Raw genomic sequence first — 21,753 nt, forward strand, 5'->3', positions numbered from 1 at the left:
TATATTGCGGACATGTCACTCTGAGAAATAGGCTTCCTTTGTACCGCCTGCAGCTCTTAAATCTGCATGGGAAAAGTCAGGTCGTTATTCGTTGTCGGAATAAATGATTGCAGATACGATAGTGACATAAGAGTTGTAAATATACCGAGCCATGTTTTCCAACCATGATTCCCAAACTGTTCGGATTGTCTTTTTGATCAGAGAACATGAATTCATGTTGATAGAAGATATAGAAAAACAAATATTAGGAAAGCAGAAAGTGAACAAATGTAACAGTTACTGATTGTTACAATTATACCAGTTACAATCCAGACAGTTACAATTATAACCCTAATAAAATAAAATAAAATAAAATAAAATAAAATTTCAACTTCAACTATATTAGGAAAGCAGGAAGTGAACAAATGTAACAGTTACTGATTGTTACAATTATACCAGTTACAATTATAACCCAAATAAAATAAAATAGGGTTATAACCCTAACCCTAATAAATAGGGTAAAAATTTCAACTTAAACTATATTGGGAAAGCAGGAAGTGAACAAATGTAACAGTTACTGATTGTTACAATTATACCAGTTACAATTATAACCAAATAAAATAAAATAAAATAAAATAAAATAAAATAAAATAAAATAAAATAAAATAAAATAAAATAAAATAAAATAAAATAAAATAAAATAAAATAAAATAAAATAAAATAAAATAGGGTTATAACCCTAACCCTAAAAAATAGGGTAAAAATTTCAACTTAAGCTATATTAGGAAAGCAGGAAGTGAACAAATGTAACAGTTACTGATTGTAAAAGTACCAGATGGAGGGGTAGGATTTAATAAGCTTTGCTTCTTCCTACTCCTTTTGGACATGTGGAACCGTGAACTGATTATGTGATGCATTCAATTGTAATCTGATGCATGTTCAAATCAAATAAAACCATTACCATTATATTTGTGGACTAACTAACATTATGTGTGTCTTCTCACATTAGAAGTCTTACATTGACTAAAAGCACCAAATTTAAATTAAATTAAATTAAATTAAATTAAATTAAATTAAATTAAATTAAATTAAATTAAATTAAATTAAATTAAATTAAATTAAATTAAATTAAATTAAATTAAATTAAATTAAATTAAATTAAATTAAATTAAATTAAATTAAATTTTCAAGTTCAACTATATTAGGAAAGCAGAAAGTGAACAAATGTGACATAGAAAAACAAATGTGCCCATAAAGAAATGACGCTTTGCAACTCAGTGGGTAATTTCTCTTCCCTATATAACATTTTTTCACGTGCCATCAGAGCCAGGTGATGCCCTGCCTCCCCTGACCTCATTCCTTTGTGCAAACATGTGATACCTTGTCAGATGGGGCATTGCTTTGGCTCCCTCTGGCGGCCATTCTTTTGCAGGCAAGGGAATGTAAATGGATTAGCGTAATTAATAACTCCATTAAAACTACCATCACATATGGAGTAAATTCATCCAATAAGTGCCGAGGCTGGTGTATCCAAAGGCATCCAAGGACGGGCCCTACTATCCACAACACAAAGATCGTGTGTGAGCGAGACAGAGAGGAGAGAAAGAGAAGAAAGAAATGGGATGGGTTGGGCGATACTGCAAATTCCGGTATCGATCCGATACCAAAGTAGACAGCATTGTCGATATCGAAACCGATTTTTTTAACATCAAATTTAAATCAATAAAAAAATAATTTAAACCAATGAATGAATGAATTAATAATATGATAATAATAATATTAATAAATAACAATGATAACAATAATAATAACAATAATAATAATAAAATAATTAATTCCATCCAATTGTGAAACACAAAATTTTGAAAACTCAATAAAAATAAAAATAAAAATAAAAATAAAAATAAAAATAAAAATAAAAATAAAAATAAAAATAAAAATAAAAATAAAAATAAAAATAAAAATAAAAATAAAAATAAAAATAAAAATAATAATAATAATAATAATAAATAAAAAAATAAAAATTTAAAAAATAAAACCGTTTTTATATTCTATGTGTGTGTTTTTGGATAAAAATAAACAACCAAAAGTGTGCAAATGCCAATAATAATAATAATAATAAAATCATTAATTTCATCCAATTGTGAAACCTGTAAACAATGGATTTTGAATTAAAATTAAAATTAAAATTAAAATTAAAATTAAAATTAAAATTAAAATTAAAATTAAAATTAAAATTAAAATTAAAATTAAAATTAAAATTAAAATTAAAATTAAAATTAAAATTAAATAAAACAGTTTATATTCTATGTGAGTGTTTTTGGATAAAAATAAACAACCAAAAATGTGCAAATGCCAAAAAATGAGTATGTGAGTCTCCGCAGTATGTCAACATAACAATAAAAGTGAAATTTAACAGACGAGAGCTGAAAAATATCGAACCTATCCATCCGGTCGGTATCGACACCGTCGCTATATGTCTCGATCCACTCATCCCCGCCTAGGTAGAGCATTAAGCTGTGGGGAGGGACGCGTGGTCTCTGTTAGGACACTACAAGGGGAGCAGCTCAAAGGAGACGTGTGATAGATCGCTGATGGCTTTCTCTCACCTCCATCATCCCAATCTTCACGGAGAAGCCTCTGCTGCCTCCTGTGTTACCAACATCTCCACGCCACGCGCCTCTTCTCCCGCCACAGGATTTTACGCGCCGTAGCGAGAAGAAAGACACATGATGGTGCATTCAATGTGGAGCTCCTTTTTTAGTGCACTGATGATGCCGGCACCGCATTGAGAGCACCGATGAGTTGAAGTGCAACTGCACCCACTTCTTCCCTCCTGAGATCCTTTGAGCAAACCATGGCTGACCAGGTAAGGAAAACACCTATTTTTGTTCTTGTTGTTCTTAAACGCACCCGGTGCGCGCGCACGCAGCACAATACTCCACAGTCTCTAATCACATTTATGTGCAAACTATAAACTTGAAATAATTATGCTCACTCCTGTAACTTCCTGTTTAAATTCCACCCATAGTGGTTGAGATGCTTTGCAGACCCACTCAGCCTGTGGAATAACACAAGCATACAAAAAAAAACATTGGCTGTGGAATTAAATTTGCATTGTGCACTGTTGTTGTTTGCCCTAGTTTCTTTCTATCCTGCCGAGAGAAGCAGCTTAACCCCTGCCAACCTGCTCAGCCTGTGGTCACTTGCCGCCATCTACAATATGGACGCCACTGAGCCTGACAATGGAAGCCATGTTTAATTAATTAGCCCATTCAATTAACCTAAATGAGCTACCAAAGTAAGCCTATATGTGTGTAACAAAAGTATCATATGACCAAACGTAGTTTTCAATTTCAATCATTGCAACACTATACACCACGGGTGGGGGAAACTGCGACCCGCGGGCCACATGAGGCCCGCCAAATGTGTTCAACTGGTCCAAATTCATTCATTCATTCATTTTCTACGGCTTTTTCCTCACAAGCCTTCAAGTTATTTCCTTTAAACTTAAATAGCCAAAAACTTACCACTTCCACACGCATACGGAGGATAACTATTAACAGTTATTTAACCTTTAACATGAACATTAATCAAACGTAATAATTTTTTCTGGGTACATGATACCATACAGCATCTATATCAAACTTGCACGGGCCGCACTAACATGAAACTTTCATATCAACGCGGGGGCCTCAAACTAGTGTCCTGCGGGCCACATTTAACTCGCAAACTAGAGAGCTAGCGACCTAAACGGTAGCCTTCAAGTTATTTCCTTTAAACTTAAATAGTCAAAAACTTACCACTTCCACATGGATAGGGAGGATAACTATTAACAGTTATTTAACCTTTAACATGAACATTAATCAAACGTAATAATTTTTTCGCGGGCCCCACTAACATTAAACTTTCATATCAAGGCGGGGGCCTCAAACTAGTGTCCTGCGGCCCGCGGGCCGTGTTTTTGACACCCCTGCTCTATTGGGAATAAGTCGCCTTTTCCACTACCTTTAATGAAGTGTCGCCAGACTGCTTGGCTTCGCCCCTCGGCAGAAGCCAGGCCACAGATTCTCTGGCGGGTTCTGCAAAAAAAACTTACCACTTCCACACGGATAGGGAGGATAACTATTAACAGTTATTTAACCTTTAACATGAACATTAATCAAACGTAATAATTTTTTCGCGGGCCGCACTAACATTAAACTTTCATATCAAGGCGAGGGGCCTCAAACTAGTGTCCTGCGGGCCACATTTGAGGGGTTTGAGACCCCTGCTCTAATGGGAATAAGTAGCCTTTTCCACTACCTTTAATGAAGTGTCGCCAGACTGCTTGGCTTCGCCCCTCGGCAGAAGCCAGGCCACAGATACTCTGGAGGGTTCTGCAAAGAGAAAGATTGATTGTTGCGTTAATATTGATGAGCGTCTCCTTTTCCTGACCTGCTACTGCATCAGTAAACACATCCTCCTTAGACGTTCAGCAGGTGCTGACCCAGTTGAGAAAAACCCTTAGGAAATCAGTTGTAGCTCACTGAATTCTCTTTTAAAAGCGGAACATCAACACCCCTTTTAAGAGTTTTGTGTCCATTTTATTCCAGTACAGTATGTTTCTCACCACGGCGCCGCCCCTCCGACGAGGAAGCACACCCCTTCCTGTCAAACACCAACTACGGAGGGAAGAGGCTGTATCCGAGGACTGCGATTGGATCCCGGGTTTGGAGGAACCTGCCACATTGCCTATCAGTGACACAGCTGTGCCTCGGGATGAATCGTTCAGTCAAACGTCAGCAGCCCAGTCGGCCTACCACAGCCACGGAGGGACGCTGAGGATCGTGCTACTGGGACAGAACGGCGTGGGGAAGTCGTCGCTGGCATTATCGCTGGCCGGCCAGTCGGACAGATCCCTCTCTATAGACTCTGAGACTCAAGCATGTGGTAATTTGCTCATACGTGTGCTTGTTGATAGGTTTGGTTTTTGGAATGGGAGGTCTGCCACGTATACATGGAACCAAATAACCCAATTGCGTTAGGTTTATTTACTCAAACGGAAAGAACACACCTCATTCCGAAAGAAAACTGCCAATCCGAATGAATATATATTTGGATTCCCAGGGGTGGAATATTCCTTTCCCCAATCCGATTGAGGTATCTTGTACCCGCTCAAACGGAAAGTTGTCAACAATATTTTTATACGCTATACTGTTATATACAATCACAGGGCACATATAGACAAACAACCATTCACACTCACATTCATACCTATGGACAATTTGGAGTCGCTAATTAACCTAGCATGTTTTTTTTGGAATGTGTGAGGAAACCGGAGTACCCGGAGAAAACCCACACATGCACAGGGAGAACATGCAAACTCCACACAGAGATGGCCGAGGGTGGAATCGAACCCCGATCTCCTAGCTGTGAGGTCTAGGTGCCAAATGTGTAAATATGCAAATATACCAGTGTACAGTGACAGTTATGATGTCGTCACTACCAACAGCACTAAATTCATCACATAGCAACTTAACACCCAAAAGGTGCACCTGATACAAACATGTATCAGGTACACCCTGGACTGGTGGCCAGCCAATCACAGGGCACATATAGACAAACAACCATTCACACTCACATTCATACCTATGGACAATTTGGAGTGGCCAATTAACCTAGCATGTTTTTTTTGGAATGTGGGAGGAAACCGGAGTACCCGGAGAAAACCCACACATGCACGGGGAGAACATGCAAACTCCACACAGAGATGGCCGAGGGTGGAATTGAACCCTGGTCTCCTAGCTGTGAGGCCTGCGCGCTAACCACTCGACCACCGTGCCGCCTGTATTGTATAATAATAATAATAATAATTACAAATAAAGCAGAGAAAAGCAACCAAATTCAAATTTTACTTCCATCTTAAAAAAACAATTCTTGTCACGGTTCACATTGCAAAAGTAAGGAATCAAACTCTTTCTTTCCTTTCTAAACTGGTGTACATGCTGAAAGCAATCCCCCCCCCCCCCCCCCGCTCCATCATGTGACCTCAGTTAGTCAATAGAACTGCCTGTCAAAGTTAATAACCGGGTCCTCAACCACCGATTCATTAAATTGTTCCATCATTGTCACCAAGCCACCCTTTGACACTGTGATGAGAGAACGTTATCGCCGTGCACCACATGGGCCCTTTATGCCGTGAAAAAATGGCCGCTTCATTGATTTACATCTCATTCTGCAGAGGTGTGCTGTATGCGTATGCTACCACAGGAAACACACGCTTAATTACGGCTTTCAGATCATTTGATGCAACACCATATCAGCGTTGTGAGTGGATTAACACTTGATGTCAATTAAAACGCTGCCTCACAAAGTAATTACCAGTCGACGACATCTCTGGTTAACAACTGGAGTTGGTACCTAAAATAGATGTGTCATGTATACAAGGGTTTTTCAGTCTACTGGTTTTTGACATTAATGTGGCCTTTAGTTTGGTTTAATACATTTATTAGCATCCAAACACAAAGACCCAGTTGGTACAAGGGGTTTTTAATCGCTTGTTTAGGGGTACTAAACATGCATGGAAACGCACCACATGGTGTTAGGACCGGAAAATGAAGGCCTATTTTTGGGGGTCTTGCGCCCCCCCTAAATAATTTGATATTTTTTATTCATTCATTAATTCATTTTCTACCGCTTTTTCCTCACGAGGGTCGCGGGGGGTGCTGGAGCCTATCCCAGCTGTCTTTGGGCGAGAGGCGGGGTACACCCCGGACTGGTGGCCAGCCAATCACAGGGCACATATAGACAAACAACCATTCACACTCACATTCATACGACAATTTGGAGTCGCTAATTAACCTAGCATGTTTTTTTGGAATGTGGGAGGAAACCGGAGTACCCGGAGAAAACCCACGCATGCACGGGGAGAACATGCAAACTCCACACAGAGATGGCCGAGGATGGAATTGAACCCTAATCTCCTAGCTGTGAGGTCTAGGTGCCAAATGTGTAAATGTGCAAATATATCAGTGTACAGTGACAGTACAGCACTAAATTCATCACACAGCAACTTAACACCCAAAAGGTGCACCTGATACAAATGTGTATCAGGTACACCCTGGACTGGTGGCCAGCCAATCACAGGGCACATATAGACAAACAACCATTTACACTCACATTCATACCTATGGACAATTTGGAGTCGCAAATTAACCTAGCATGTTTTTTTTGGAATGTGGGAGGAAACCGGAGTACCCGGAGAAAACCCACGCATGCACGGGGAGAACATGCAAACTGAGAACATGAACCCTGGTCTCTTAGCTGTGAGGTCTGTGCGCTAACCACTTGACCGCCGTGCCGCCCCGATATTTTTTATCGATTTAAAAAAAAAAATTTTTACAAAAAAAATCTCTGACAAATTTCATATAATAGGGCAAAAGCAGGTTCTTGTTTGTTATTTGTTTTTGGGTTTTTTTATTTTTTTGAATGTGTACTACATTAATAATAATAATAATACATTTGTAGGGCGCTTTTCAAAATACTCAAAGACACTTAAAAATATAAAAACAAGTAAAAGAACAGAGAACAACAGAGTAAAAGAAAATACAACATTCATTCGTTTATAATCTATTTATTCTCCCCATTATTGTTATTTTTTATTTTTTATTTTTTATTTTTTATTTTTTATTTTTTATTTTTTATTTTTTATTTATTTTTTATTTTTTATTTTTTATTTTTTATTTTTTATTTTTTATTTTTTATTTTTTATTTTTTTATTTTTATTTTTATTTTTATTTTTTATTTTTTATTACACGGGAGCCAGGCAACGACATTCCCCCCCCCCGTCCTCAGAACCTAGTGACGCCCCAGACTCACCCTACAGACTTTGACCAAATAAGCCCAAATCAGAACCATGTATACAAGGAACCAAGTGTAGCACTAAGACGTCTAGTTAATATAATTACTATTATCAAGGAACTACATCTAGTATATACAATCCTGATCAGTTGAAAAATTGAAATAACTATTATCCACTAATGGATTTTCAGGAGGTTCTAAGTAGAGATCCAAAATACAAAAAGAAGAAACGGTACTCAGGCAAAAAAAAGATCAAAAGCTTAAGGCCAAAGCTGAAGAAATGCCGTGTTTGGTTCTCTCCTGATAATTCCAAAAGGGCAATTTTGTGGTGCTGAAGGAGACGAGGACTTTGAAAACGTTTTTTCTTCTTAAAAGCCATCTCTGGCAGATGGTGTCTGATGGTTATTGGACTGCACACGACACCAGTAACAACTTTCATTAGGGCCAAAGCCGGACAGCCAATGGGATCCTTCGCAATTTTTTGGGGGGTCTAGTCCTTGACTTTTTTGTTCCATAGCCCTCAGGATCTTTGAAGTATCAAATGACTGTCCAAGTGCGTAAAACCTCAGCAGCTTTTGCCGCGCCATGCCGCTCAATAGTACCAATGCGTCCATGATTTTGGTTTTTAAGACTTTAGTTTTTTAGACTGTGGTCTTAAACGCTAGGCTATGCCACCCCCAAATTCTCCTGGCATTGGTGGTGTGTCGAACGGAGCGAACGGAACGAACGGAGCGAACGGAACGAACGGAACGAACAGAACGAACAGAACGAACAGAACGAACAGAACGAACAGAACGAACAGAACGAACAGAACGAACAGAACGAACAGAACGAACAGAACGAACAGAACGAACAGAACGAACGGAACTGTGGTCTTAAACGCTAGGCTATGCAACCCCCAAATTCTCCTGCCATTGGTGGTGTGTTGAACGAACGAACGTAACCAACGGAACAAACGGAACCAACGGAGCGAACGTAACGAACAGAGCGAACGGAATGAACGGAACGAACGGAGCGAACGGAACGAACGGAGCGAACGGAACGAACGGAACGAACGGAGCGAATGGAACGAACGGAGCGAACGGAACGAACAGAACGAACGGAGCGAACGGAGCGAACGGAACGAACAGAACGAACGAAACTGTGGTCTTAAACTCTAGGCTATGCAACCCCCAAATTCTCCTGCCATTGGTGGTGTGTTGAACGAACGAACGGAACGAACGGAACGAACGGAACGAACGGAGCGAACGGAACGAACAGAACGAACAGAACGAACGGAACTGTGGTCTTAAACGCTAGGCTATGCAACCCCCAAATTCTCCTGCCATTAGTGGTGTGTTGAACGAACGAACGTAACGAATGTAACGAACGGAACGAACGGAACGAACGGAACGAACGGAACGAACGGAACGAACGGAACGAACGGAACGAACGGAACGAACGGAACGAACGGAACGAACAGAACGAACAGAACGAACAGAACGAACGGAACTGTGGTCTTAAACGCTAGGCTATGCAACTCCCAAATTCTCCTGCCATTGGTGGTGTGTTGAACGAACGAACGTAACGAACGTAACGAACGGAACGAACGGAACGAACGGAACGAACGGAACGAACGGAACGAACGGAACGAACGGAACGAACGGAACTGTGGTCTTAAACACTAGGCTATGCAACCCCCAAATTCTCCTGGCATTGGTGGTGTGTCGAACAAACGAACGGAACGAACGGGTCAAAAGAACTAGTTCTTTTTTGTGAACGGAATGAACGAGGTCACCGCCCCTGAAATACCCGTTCAGTTCAGTTGCTAATGCTTTTTTTTTTTTTACTATCCGCGTGCTTGCCTGTCTTATCCTATGATCACGCCTCGCTCTTTGGGTGGGTGGGGTTAGCTGACTGAACGACCGAGACTGAGAGACCGACCGACACTCGTCCGCCGTTCAGTCATGACCGACAGTTGAGTCGGAACAGACTGACTCGACACGACCGACCAGCTCACAGGCTAACGACCAATCGACCGAAATGACCAAAATGAACGGATCTTTTTACTGAATGAACCGGAATGATCCGTTTTTTTCCCACCACTACCTGGCATATTAGTCAGCCACAACATATTTCAGTTGTGCCGAGCACAGAATCTTAAGAATTAGATTGATGAGATTTTCTCAAATGTTACGGCAGAGCCTGAAAAGAATTTTTCCCACAGCCGATGAGACAGTTGACATTTCACTTAGTCCGTATGCCGTTATCCTGCTCTTTAGATTTGTTGTTTTGCTGCATACTATTTTCCACGGCATATCACGCTCCCAGTATTTACCGCCATTGTTTTTCCTTGCAGGTGAAGGCTACGAGTGTACAGTCACAGTCGACGACGAGGACAGCAAAGTCATCATTTTTGACAATTGGAAACAGGTCAGTTAGTCGCTTTCTGGTTCCCAGTCCGGTAGTTCGACATCGAATACTTAGTTGATGCTTAGATCTGTAAACGTTCGATTTCATTGTGTTTTTCTTTACCTGAAAGTGAGAGTGTATTCATTAGAAATAGAAAACCGGGTGAAAACCCTAGTTAATGCTAATGCTAGGTTAATTGGCGACTCCAAATTGTCCATACGTATGAATGTGAGTGTGAATGGTTGTTTGTCTATATGTGCCCTGTGATTGGCTGGCCACCAGTCCAGGGTGTACCCCGCCTCTCGCCTGAATACAGCTGGGATAGGCTCCAGCATCCCCGCAACCTTCGTGAGGATAAGCGGTAGAATATTAATGAATGAATGTTATGGAGCAGGGCTAAGCGGTTGACAAGTGGTTAGCGTGCAGGCCTCACAGCTAGGAAACCCGAGTTCGATTCCACCCTCCGGCATCTCTGTGTGGAGTTTGCATGTTCTCCCCGTGCATGCGTGGGTTTTCTCCGGGTACTCCGGTTTCCTCCCACATTCCAAAAACATGCTAGGTTAATTAGCGACTCCAAATTGTCCATAGGTATGAATGTGAGTGTGAATGGTTGTTTGTCTATATGTGCCCTGTGATTGGCTGGCCACCAGTCCAGCATGTACCCCGCGTCTCGTCTGAAAACAGCTGGGATAGACTCCAGCACTCATGTGACCCTCATGAGGATAAGCGGTAGAAAATGAATGAATGAGTTAACTAAAAATAACAAAAGTGTTGAGTTGAGATCTGCTTCCTAAATAAATCCATCCATCATTCCAAGGTTTGGTCGCCAGACTTTGCCGAGTTCCTCCCCGTGGATCCCGAGGCATTCCCAAGCCAGCTGAGAGACATCGTTTCTCCAACATGTTTTGGGTCTTTGCCGAGTTGTTCCCTGAACAACTCCCTAGTGGGGCGTCCATTGGGGCATCCCGAGCAGATGCCCGAGTCACCTCATCTGGCTCCTTGTGCAGTGGACTGAAACCTTTATACCGCATCTCTCCTGAATTCTCACCTTCTCTGTAAAGGAGAGAGAGGGGAGGAGCTTGTAGCTGCGATCTCGTCCTTTTCGATCACTACCCAACGCTCATGATCATACGTAAAGTTAGCAACATGGATCATATGGTAAATCTTCACCTCGACGGGTCCGACCCCCGCATTAATTCCCATGAATAATCTCATGAGCAAGTATCAGTGGTGATGTATCTTTCTCCAGATGCCCACTAGAACCTTCTGGGTCTCCCCCTTAAGGTTCAATTATTCATATTCCAATTAAGGAACTCCACTGAAAACATCACATTCTTCTCTCTCCTAATTATTTCTACTTCCTGTCATTTCCGCCGAGTGAATGGCCCTTTTTCTGTTGGTAATCTCACCGAGTGTTAATTACATTTGTTATTCCGCGTGTGTAAATACCAGGCAAGGGTATTAAGGCTGAAGCAGAAGCAGACGCAGGCCAGCATGATGCTTGGAAAAACTCCAGAGCCGCCATCAGTTGGTGATGGTGGGAGGGGGGAGAGGCGGAGGGGGGGTGGATGGCATCCTAAATAATCCACCGATGCGCGCTTATTCTTTATGCTTTTTGCATCAGCGTCATATAACACACGTGTAATCCCAATAATCGCACGGTGACGTACGCGGACAGATGCCGCACAGCTGCATGCTGAATGACTCCTCCCATTCCCAAGTGGCACGGTTACCGCTAGCCATATGTGTGCTAACCTATACTTAAGTTACCATGGCAACAAACATGCACAGACACATATATTATATATATACAGTACTGGGGCGACTCAAGCATGCATAACATAATGTTTAACATCCAGTTCTTGGCTGGGGATGGTGCGGGGGGACGGGGGACGGGGGGCGTCACTGTCTCAGTCCAGTGTGAGTGGCACCTTTATTTATTATTAATGATAACGTTAGTTATCATTAATAATGTGTGTATGGGGATGCACGATGGATGAGTGGTTAGCGCACAGGCCTCACAGATAGGAGACCCGAGTTTGATTCCACCCTCTGGCATCTCTGCGTGGAGTTTGCATGTTCTCCCCGTGCATGCGTGGGTTTTCTCCGGGTACTCCGGTTTCCTCCCACATTCCAAAAAAAACATGCTAGGTTAATTAGCGCCTCCAAATTGTCCATAGGTATGAATGTGAGTGTGAATGGTTGTTTGTCTATATGTGCCCTGGGATTGGCTGGCCACCAGTCCAGGGTGTACCTGATACACGTTTGTATCAGGTGCACCTTTTTTGGGTGTTAAGTTGCTATGTGATGAATTTAGTGCTGTACTGCCACTGTACACTGATATATTTGCACATGTACACATTTGGCACCTAGACCTCACAGCTAGGAGATCAGGGTTCAATTCCACCCTCGGCCATCTCTGCGTGGAGTTTGCATGTTCTCCCCGTGCATGCGTGGGTTTTCTCCGGGTACTCCGGTTTCCTCCCACATTCAAAAAAAAACATGCTAGGTTAATTAGCGACTCCAAATTGTCCATAGGTATGAATGTGAGTGTGAATGGTTGTTTGTCTATATGTGCCCTGTGATTGGCTGGCCACCAGTCCAGGGTGTACCTGATACACGTTTGTATCAGGTGCACTTTTTGGGTGTTAAGTTGCTATGTGATGAATCGAGTGCTGTACTGCCACTGGGGCGACTCAAGCATGCATAACATAATGTTTAACATCCAGTTCTTGGCTGGGGAGGGTGCGGGGGCGTGGGGAGGGGGGGCGTCACTGTCGTAGTCCAGTGTGAGCGGCACCTTGTCTTGCCATGCAAACTGCCATCAGAGACGATAAGCTGTTACATTCACACCCCGGGATTTTGTTCCTTCAAGTGCTACGTGGTACATTACAGTCGGCCACATTACAGTCGGCAAGATTACAGCCGAAATACTTCACAAACCTACAAGCAGGGTAGACATGACATGAATGGAGGTCAGCTACAGTCGCTGCCGTCACACAGGGCTGCCGTGGTTTAAATAAGTCATGCGTGATCCCAAAATAGAAACACTGAGCGCCTGGCTTTGACCCACTCATCCACCCAGCCAGCCAATGATGTCCTCTGCGTTGTAGATTAAGTTGACTTATGTGATGTTGTTATTTAAGGTGGATTATTTCAAGCTACGTTCGAGCCACTGAGGTCAGACGGTAACTTGTACTTTGTATTTTAAGATTCTCTTACTGGTTTTTAAATGTCTTAACGGCCTTGCACCTTCTTACAATACCAAAACCCAGAACAAAAACCCACAGTGAAGCAGCATTTAGCCACTATGGCCCCCACCTGTGGAACAGCCTGCCGGAGAACCTCAGGACTGTGGAGACTGTTGATATTTTTTTAAAAAAGATTAAAGACACACCAGAGGCACGGTGGTCGAGTGGTTAGCGTGCAGACCTCACAGCTAGGAGGACCAGGGTTCAATTCCACCCTCTGCCATCTCTGTGTGGAGTTTGCATGTTCTCCCCGTACATGTGTGGGTTTCCTCCGGGTTAATTAGCGACTCCAAAATTGTCCATAGGTATGAATGTGAGTGTGAATGGTTGTTTGTCTATATGTGCCCTGTGATTGGCTGGCCACCAGTCCAGCGTGTACCCCGCCTCTCGCCCGAAGACAGCTGGGATAGGCTCCAGCACCCCCGCGACCCTTGTGAGAATAAGCAGTAGAAAATGAATGAATATTGTATTGAGTGGTTAGCACGCAGGCCTCACAGCTAGGAGGACCAAGGTTCAATTCCACCCTCGGCCATCTCTATGTGGAGTTTGCATGTTCTCCCCGTGCATGCGTGGGTTTTCTCCGGGTACTCCAGTTTCCTCCCACATTCCATAAACATGCTAGGTTAATTAGCGACTCCAAATTGTCCATAGGTATGAATGTGAGTGTGAATGGTTGTTTGTCTATATGTTGTGTGTGTGTGTGTGTGTGGGGGTGTGTGTGTGTCTAGTATGGAGGGTGGGAGGGAGGGGCTTTCTTAATATTTGTTTTTCCTTTTAATTGTGGTAATTGTTTAAATTCTGTAAAGCACTTTGTGTTGCATGTTTTTGCAGGAAAAGTGCCATACAAATAAAGTTGATTTGATTTGATTTGTAACTTAGGAGTCATTTCAATATCATCTTTTCCATGTTTTGGAACTTTTATCAGTGCAGCCTGCCAAATATAGGCCAGGCATGTTTATATGCTCAACTAAGAGCGAGGAAGATTTGTTTCCACCCAGAGGACAACACTGCTTGTTGTGTTGAAGCCAATTAGGCAGAATTTGGAGGACGTTAATTGCTGCTTGAGTACATTTTTGTCGCTTGGGGGGGCGAGAAACTAAACATTGCTCTATCACTCCAGGGGTGTGGAATTTTCCATGGAATTCTTTCTGTGCTGTTCTGTTATTTTTTTTTTTTTTTACCCTTGGTCGACTTTGTTCTGCATAATTTAGTTCCCTGTTTATTGGCCTGATCCCTAGAAGCTATTAAACCTCATCAGGTTGTTTTAGTCTCCACAGGGAGGTTGAACGCCCTCCACGTGTGTGTTCTGTGAGTCCAGGAAGATCAAGATATGGGAAGGGAGACGGGAAAGGATTTATTTAGGGCATGGGTGTTCAAACTTTTTCCAGGAAGGGCCAAATTTGGAGGAATGAAAGCAATATATATGCAATATATATATAATATTGTATTGTGGGCTGCACGGTGGAGAAGTGGTTAGTGCGCAGGCCTCACAGCTAGGAGACCAGAGTTCAATTCCACCCTCGGCCATCTCTGTGTGGAGTTTGCATGTTCTCCCCGTGCATGCATGGGTTTTCTCCAGGTACTCCGGTTTCCTCCCTAAATGCAAACTCCACACAGAGATGGCCGAGGGTGGAATCGAACTGTGCCTAACCACTCAGGCCTGTGCGCTAACCACTCAATGGCCGTGCAGCCCTTTCTCTTTTTAGTCTTTTAAAAATAGTTTGAAATAAATACATATATACGGTGGACGAGTGGTTCGCGCGCAGACCTCACAGCTAGGAGACCCGGGTTCAATTCCACCCTCGGCCATGTTCTCCCCGTGCATGCGTGGGTTTTCTCCGGGTACTCCGGTTTCCTCCCACGTTCCAAAAACATGCTAGGTTAATTAGCGGCTCCAAATTGTCCATAGGTATGAATGTGAGTGTGAATGGTTGTTTGTCTATATGTGCCCTGTGATTGGCTGGCCACCGGTCCAGGGTGTACCCCGCCTCTCGCTCTCAGAAGACAGCTGGGATAGGCTCCAGCAACCCCCGCGACCCTCGTGAGGAAAAGCGGTAGAAAATGAATGAATGTATATTATATTGTGGGCTGCACCGTGGATGAGTGGTTAGCACGCAGGCCTCACAGCCAGGAGACCCGAGTTCAATTCCACCCTCGGCCATCTCTGTGTGGAGTTTGCATGTTCTCCCCGTGCATGCGTGGGTTTTCTCCGGGTACTCCGGTTTCCTCCCACATTCCAAAAACATGCTAGGTTAATTAGCGACTCCAAATTGTCCATAGGTATGAATGTGAGTGTGAATGGTTGTTTGTCTATAGTATGTGACAGCTGGGATAGGCTGCAGCACCCCCTGTGACCCTAATGAATGAATGAATATTGTATTGGCATTTTTATTTTTCTGCACAAAATAAGATGAAAAATAAACAAACAAATCAAGAATAAAGAAAATCAATCAATCAGTAATAAATAAATAACTATAATAATAATAATAAAACAGCAAATAATAAAAACTTAAGAAACCACATATAGTTGGTGGGTAGACAAATTATTTTTTTTTCAGATTAAAATGAACAAAGCATTATTAGAGCCCTGTAGACATGACAAAACATGACTATAGTCACATTTATACTTTTTTTTTTTTTTACAACATATTGCGCAACTGCAGGGTCTTGAGACACATGCTAACTCGCAAACTAGAGAGCTATAGCGACCTAAACGGTAGCCTTCAAGTTATTTCCTTTAAACTTAAACAGCCAAAACCTTACCACTTCCACACGGATAGGGAGGATAACTATTAACAGTTATTTAACCTTTAACATGAACATTAATCGAACGTAATAATTTTTTCTGGGTACATGATACCATACGGCATCCATATCAAACTTGCACGGACATTAAACTTTCATATCAAGGCGGGGGCCTCAAACTAGTGTCCTGCGGGCCACATTTGGCCCGCGGGCCGCATGTTTGAGACCCCTTGCCCTAAGGGGAGTGTTTTGGCCACAGCAGTAAACAAGACACAGAAAAAGAACAAGATATTAAACTCACTGCTAAGCTTTGTCATCCTATTATGAGATCTTAATCGGGCCAGCGGAGCAAAGGACCTCCTTTGTGCCCCCCCCCCCCCCCCTGCACACTGCTCGACTCCCTTCTTGACATCATTTATCTTCCTTGCATTTTTATTGATTGAAGTGGTTTTTCTTTCAGTGTTGACAGGTTTTTATCTTGATGAAGTCAAGTGGTGTCCATGTGGTGGCATCATGTGTCATGTGTGCACGGCAGGTGGAGATGAATTTGACCTTTTGTCTCTCTAAAAGCCGTAAGCTGATTTTCTCGTCGTGGAGCAAATGACTTGGGAGTGAGTACATGGCAACAGTTCAGGACCTGTGTTCCAGATCTTGGGGGGGGGTAAAGTTGTGTAATGTGCCTAAACATGTTCATGCAGATGAATAATAGTTCGGGGTAGTAAAGTTGTGTGTTTTAGCAAATGATTGCTAACTTGTGATACATTTGTGCATGACTGTGTTGGATTGTGGGTGCTGGTGATTTGGCTGTGGATGACTTTATTGTTAGCAAGAAGAGGAGGAAAACCTAGTTTTGTCACTGTGCACAAGAAAACGGAATGAAATCCCCCACATTTGACACATCCTCTTTGAAGCAGAGAGCCAAGCGCAGCTTATTAAAAAAAAAAAAAGTAAAAGTTCAACTCCGGTTTATTGTTTTGTTTTGAAAGAGGCTGGCTTTTTCCTCAATGTCATCACTGATAGTATCTCAATCCGAGATAAAAGCCATCAATAGAATGTTGGGACACTGAAAACACAAATGACACGTCGATGAAATGCAAACCCAATTTTTTTATGGGCCTGCCTGTTGTTTGTGGTTTGTCACATGCTGATTTTCCCGTAATCCTAACCATAAACTCTAGATGCGACCTAACGGCTGATGATGATGGCTGGGTTTGCTTGAGTGGATCAGATGTTTTGATGAGCTCGTTGGGTATCATGGAGACAGGGATCTGACAAATCCTGAGTGTGGTGATGTCAGAATATGCAAATTAGAGAAGTAACCCTAACCATAAACTCTAGATGCGACCTCACGACTGATGATGATGACTGGGTTTGCTTGAGTGGATCAGATTTTTTCTTCAATTGTAAAACATATTGTGGAGGTTGTCTGGTAAGCAAACAAGAAGGATGTTCACCTACTCTCATATTCATATTTGTCGATGTGTAAACTAGACAAATGCAAACCCACATTTTTTATGGGCCTGCCTGTTGTTTGTGGTTTGTCATGTGCTGATTTTCAAACCGTAACCCTAACCATAAACTCTAGATGCAACCTCATGGCTGATGATGATGTCTGGGTTTGTTTGAGTGGACACTTTTACATCTAAAATAAGACAAATACTAATATATATATATATATAAACACCATATCTACTATGTATTCAAGCAGTGGCAACGAATATAATGTACGGTAGATATTGATATGATATGATTTAAACCCATGGTGGCACTGGGAAATGCCAAGATGTCGCCCATGGCAACAATTGCCCATCAAAAATTGATTTATTCATATAAGTAATTTAGAGCTGCAGTTGAGAATGATTTGCATGCAAATCAGGTATCTGTACTTTGAACGTTTTGTTCAAACGAATGAACTGGGCTGTGGCGTAAAAGAAAAAAAAACATAATATGAAACATTAGCATTCATACATGTTAGACGGTGCATTTAGGGATTTTATGCTGCTGATCATCCAGCAATATAATACATTTTGAAATGTATTAATGATGCTATTAAAGTGCTATTGGCCGGGGGGGGGGGGGTCAAGATTTGTTGTTCATGGGGCCCAGAATTCCTGGCGGCACCCCTGCAGATATAATCAAAAAAAAGAAAAACTCATCATACTCCGCGTGGTAGTGTTTGTTCCACCCCGCTAGATAGTTTTTGTAGCATGTGTTGGCAGGTAAGTTCCACACGGCAGACATGTTTGTTTATGTTTTGGCTGCAGGCTGCAATCGTACGAGCCACAGGTGATCGGCGTTGAAAGGCATTTATCGGCATATGGGGATCACAATAGATGAAAATATGCCCCACACTCTTTATTGCTCTCTAGTTCTACCATATCTTACTTATTGTGTGGAAATATGGGCTAATAACTATAAAAGCTATCTTCACTCGCTAAATGTACTGCAAAAAAGGCCAGTAAGGATAATTCATAATGCCGCCTACAGAGAACATACTAACTCCTTATTTCTAAAATCACAAATACTTAAACTTGTTGATATAGTTAATCTTCAAACAACTAAAATAATGCATAAGGCTAAAAATAACCAATTACCTAAAAATGTCATCCAATACTTCTCTACAAGAGAGGAGAAATATGATCTCAAGGAAGAACTACATTTAAATAAAACACTTATATGCTAGGACTACATTAAAATGCCATAGCATTTCAGTATGTGGAATCAAACTATGGAATGGATTGAGTAAGGAAGTCAAACAATGCACAACCATGAGCCAATTCAAGAAACAATACAAGCAGTTGATGTTTGCTAAATACAAGGATGAAGAGTCTTGAACCAGTCATGATGTGCTATATATATCACTATATTGACACTTACTATGGTACCCATTATGTCATTGGATGCTCATATCACCCTGTACTTCGGTACGAGGTGCATTATTAAAAAAAAACAAAAAAAAAACCCTTAAACTGTATAATGGAAAGCAGGAAGTGAACAAATGTAACAATTACTGATTGTATGGTCATATCACTTCGTACTTCGGTACATGCTCAATTAAATTAAATTAAATTAAATTAAATTAAATTAAATTAAATTAAATTAAATTAAATTAAATTAAATTAAATTAAATTAAATTAAATTAAATTAAATTAAATTAAATTAAAAACTATATTAGGAAAGCAGGAAGTGAGCAAATGTAACAGTTACTGATTGTAAAAGTACCAGATGGAGGGGTAGAATTTAATAAGCTTTGCTTCTTCCTACTCCTTTTGGACATGTGGAACTGTGAACTGATTATGTGATGCATTCAATTGTAATCTGATGCATGTTCAAATCAAATAAAACCATTACCATTACATGATTTTTCACGGAAATCATCCAATACTGATCAGCATCCAATCGATGCACGTTACCTTACTAGCATATGAAATGAGACGTAATAATTCACAATATATTTCTGAATTCTAAATGAATTGTACCATTGAGGCTTTTTCTGTTTGTGCATGAGGAGAGTCGTTCATGACAGATGGCCTGCTCTTTGTGAACAGAGAGAAGCTGCTTAATTAAGGGAGAGGGAGTTGGCACCGTCCTGACTTACTGTGCCTACGTGGTTTGCTTTTACTTGGTTTCCTACCAAGCACCCGCATCACACTCTCGGTCGATTCAGTCTTTGGGTTTGCACACATATGCGTACCCAATTCTGCAGAATGCTTCCTCTCCCTGCTTAGTTTATTTTCATTCTTCTTTCTCTGTTATTGAAACAGTGACAGGTGGCCAGGAACCCCCCCCCGGTTGCTGCTCTTGTCCTTTCTTGTACGCCATCAAACAGATTGCCTGGACACTCCCTTGAATTTCCTGCTCCGGGGTTTGATCTGATACTACTTGGCTACTTGAGAGATGAATTCTTCAGGCATTGGGAGCTTTCCATGGGGGGGTGGGTTACCTTGGGGACTATGGATGTAGGGCAAGGGCAGTCACACGCTTGCACACATTTAGAATTTCCAGAAGTATTGGAGGACTGAGGCCAATTCCTTTACTGTTGTTGTAGACTGAAAACATTTAGGTTTGCCATCAAAATCACAGGGCACATGTAGACAAACAACCATTCACACTCACATTCATACCTATGGACAATTTGGAGTCGCTAATTAACCTAGTATGTTTTTGGAATGTTGGAGGAAACCCACACAGCGGGAGAACATGCACGCCACGCAGACATGCACAAGAGGGGACTCGAACCCAGGTCTCCTTGCTGAAGCCCTGAATATGTTACATTCATTTATTCATTTGCTACCGCTTATCTTCATAAGGGTCGCAGGAGATGCTGGAGCCTATCCCAGCTGTCTTTGGGCGAGAGGCGGGGTACACCCTGGACTGGTGGCCAGCCAATCACAGGGCACATATAGACAAACAACCATTCACACTCACATTCATACCTATGGACAATTTGGAGTCGCTAATTAACCTAGCATGTTTTTGGAATGTGGGAGGAAACCAGAGTATCCAGAGAAAACCGACGCATGCATGGGGAGAACTGGAATTGAACCCTCGTTTCCTAGCTGTGAGGTCTGCGCGCTAACCACTCGACCGCCGTGCAGCCCAAAACATAATAATAATAATATCCATACATTAATTCAGAGCTAAAAACAAGGCTAAAAGCAGGGCGGGGCACATGAATAAGAGACCATTATTTCCAGGTAAGGCTGCACGGCAGACGAGTGGTTAGCACGCAGGCTTCACAGCAAGGAGACCCGAGTTCAATTCCACCCTCGGCCATCTCTGTGTGGAGTTTGCATGTTCTCCCCCGTGCACCAGTACTGTGACCGCTCACAGCAACACCTACACCTACCTGAGAGCATGATGGATTGCATCAGGATAGATCTGGTGTAAGCCCGGGTTTAAGCCTAGGTCACAGGTCTCACGTGCAAAAAATTTGCAAAAGTTTCTCTGTCAAACTCTATAGGAGCTTACTTTTTTAAAAAAAAATTCATTCATACGGAAGTTTCTCCGAGAAAAATGTGAGGTTTGACAGCTAAGTCAGCAGCTCATTCTCGCCTATGCAGTCCATGGACTTTTATTTTGGAAGGACAGTGTGAAGCAATTCAAGCAAGACTACCCATAATATGGTTTCCACACACCTTGATAAAAAGCAGAGTCCAAGGAAAATTTAATTTTAATAATTCCCCACCCCCGTATGATTATCATATGGCGGTAATGTGATTACTGAGGGTAGCTTGGTGTAAATAAATTCCGTAAATTAGATTCCTATGTTTTTTTTGTGTGTGTAAATAAATTTTCCAAATTGGATTTCATCATTTCTGAGGACAAATCCTCAGGCAAATGCAAGAGCCAGGTTGTTATCTTATGAAGGACGAGTTGACCAATGTTTGCTTGGTTCATATCTACAGTACATTATTATTTAGCTCGAAGGGAGGTAACTGACAATATCTGGAATTTCTGTATGACTGTTTGTAATTAAAGTATGACAAAAACACGCCTGGCATGACTTTATAGAGCTGTTTTCTATCATGGAAATGAGTTTGTA

General features: G+C 41.7%; 1 protein-coding gene across 1 annotated transcript in view; it reads left to right on the plus strand.

The window, feature by feature from the left end:
- The first annotated feature begins 2,398 nt into the window (after positions 1 to 2,398).
- rem2 (RAS (RAD and GEM)-like GTP binding 2) overlaps positions 2,399 to 21,753 on the plus strand; it is a 36,656-nt gene continuing 17,301 nt past the window's right edge. The window contains exons 1-3 of the mRNA XM_058067393.1: positions 2,399 to 2,848; positions 4,575 to 4,911; positions 10,160 to 10,233. Of these exons, the coding sequence (XP_057923376.1) occupies positions 2,837 to 2,848; positions 4,575 to 4,911; positions 10,160 to 10,233 (423 nt within the window). The 5' untranslated portion in view covers positions 2,399 to 2,836. The remainder of the gene's footprint in view (positions 2,849 to 4,574; positions 4,912 to 10,159; positions 10,234 to 21,753) is intronic.

This window comes from Doryrhamphus excisus, chromosome 3 (assembly GCF_030265055.1).
Source record: "Doryrhamphus excisus isolate RoL2022-K1 chromosome 3, RoL_Dexc_1.0, whole genome shotgun sequence".
Classification (NCBI taxonomy): Eukaryota; Metazoa; Chordata; class Actinopteri; order Syngnathiformes; family Syngnathidae; genus Doryrhamphus; species Doryrhamphus excisus.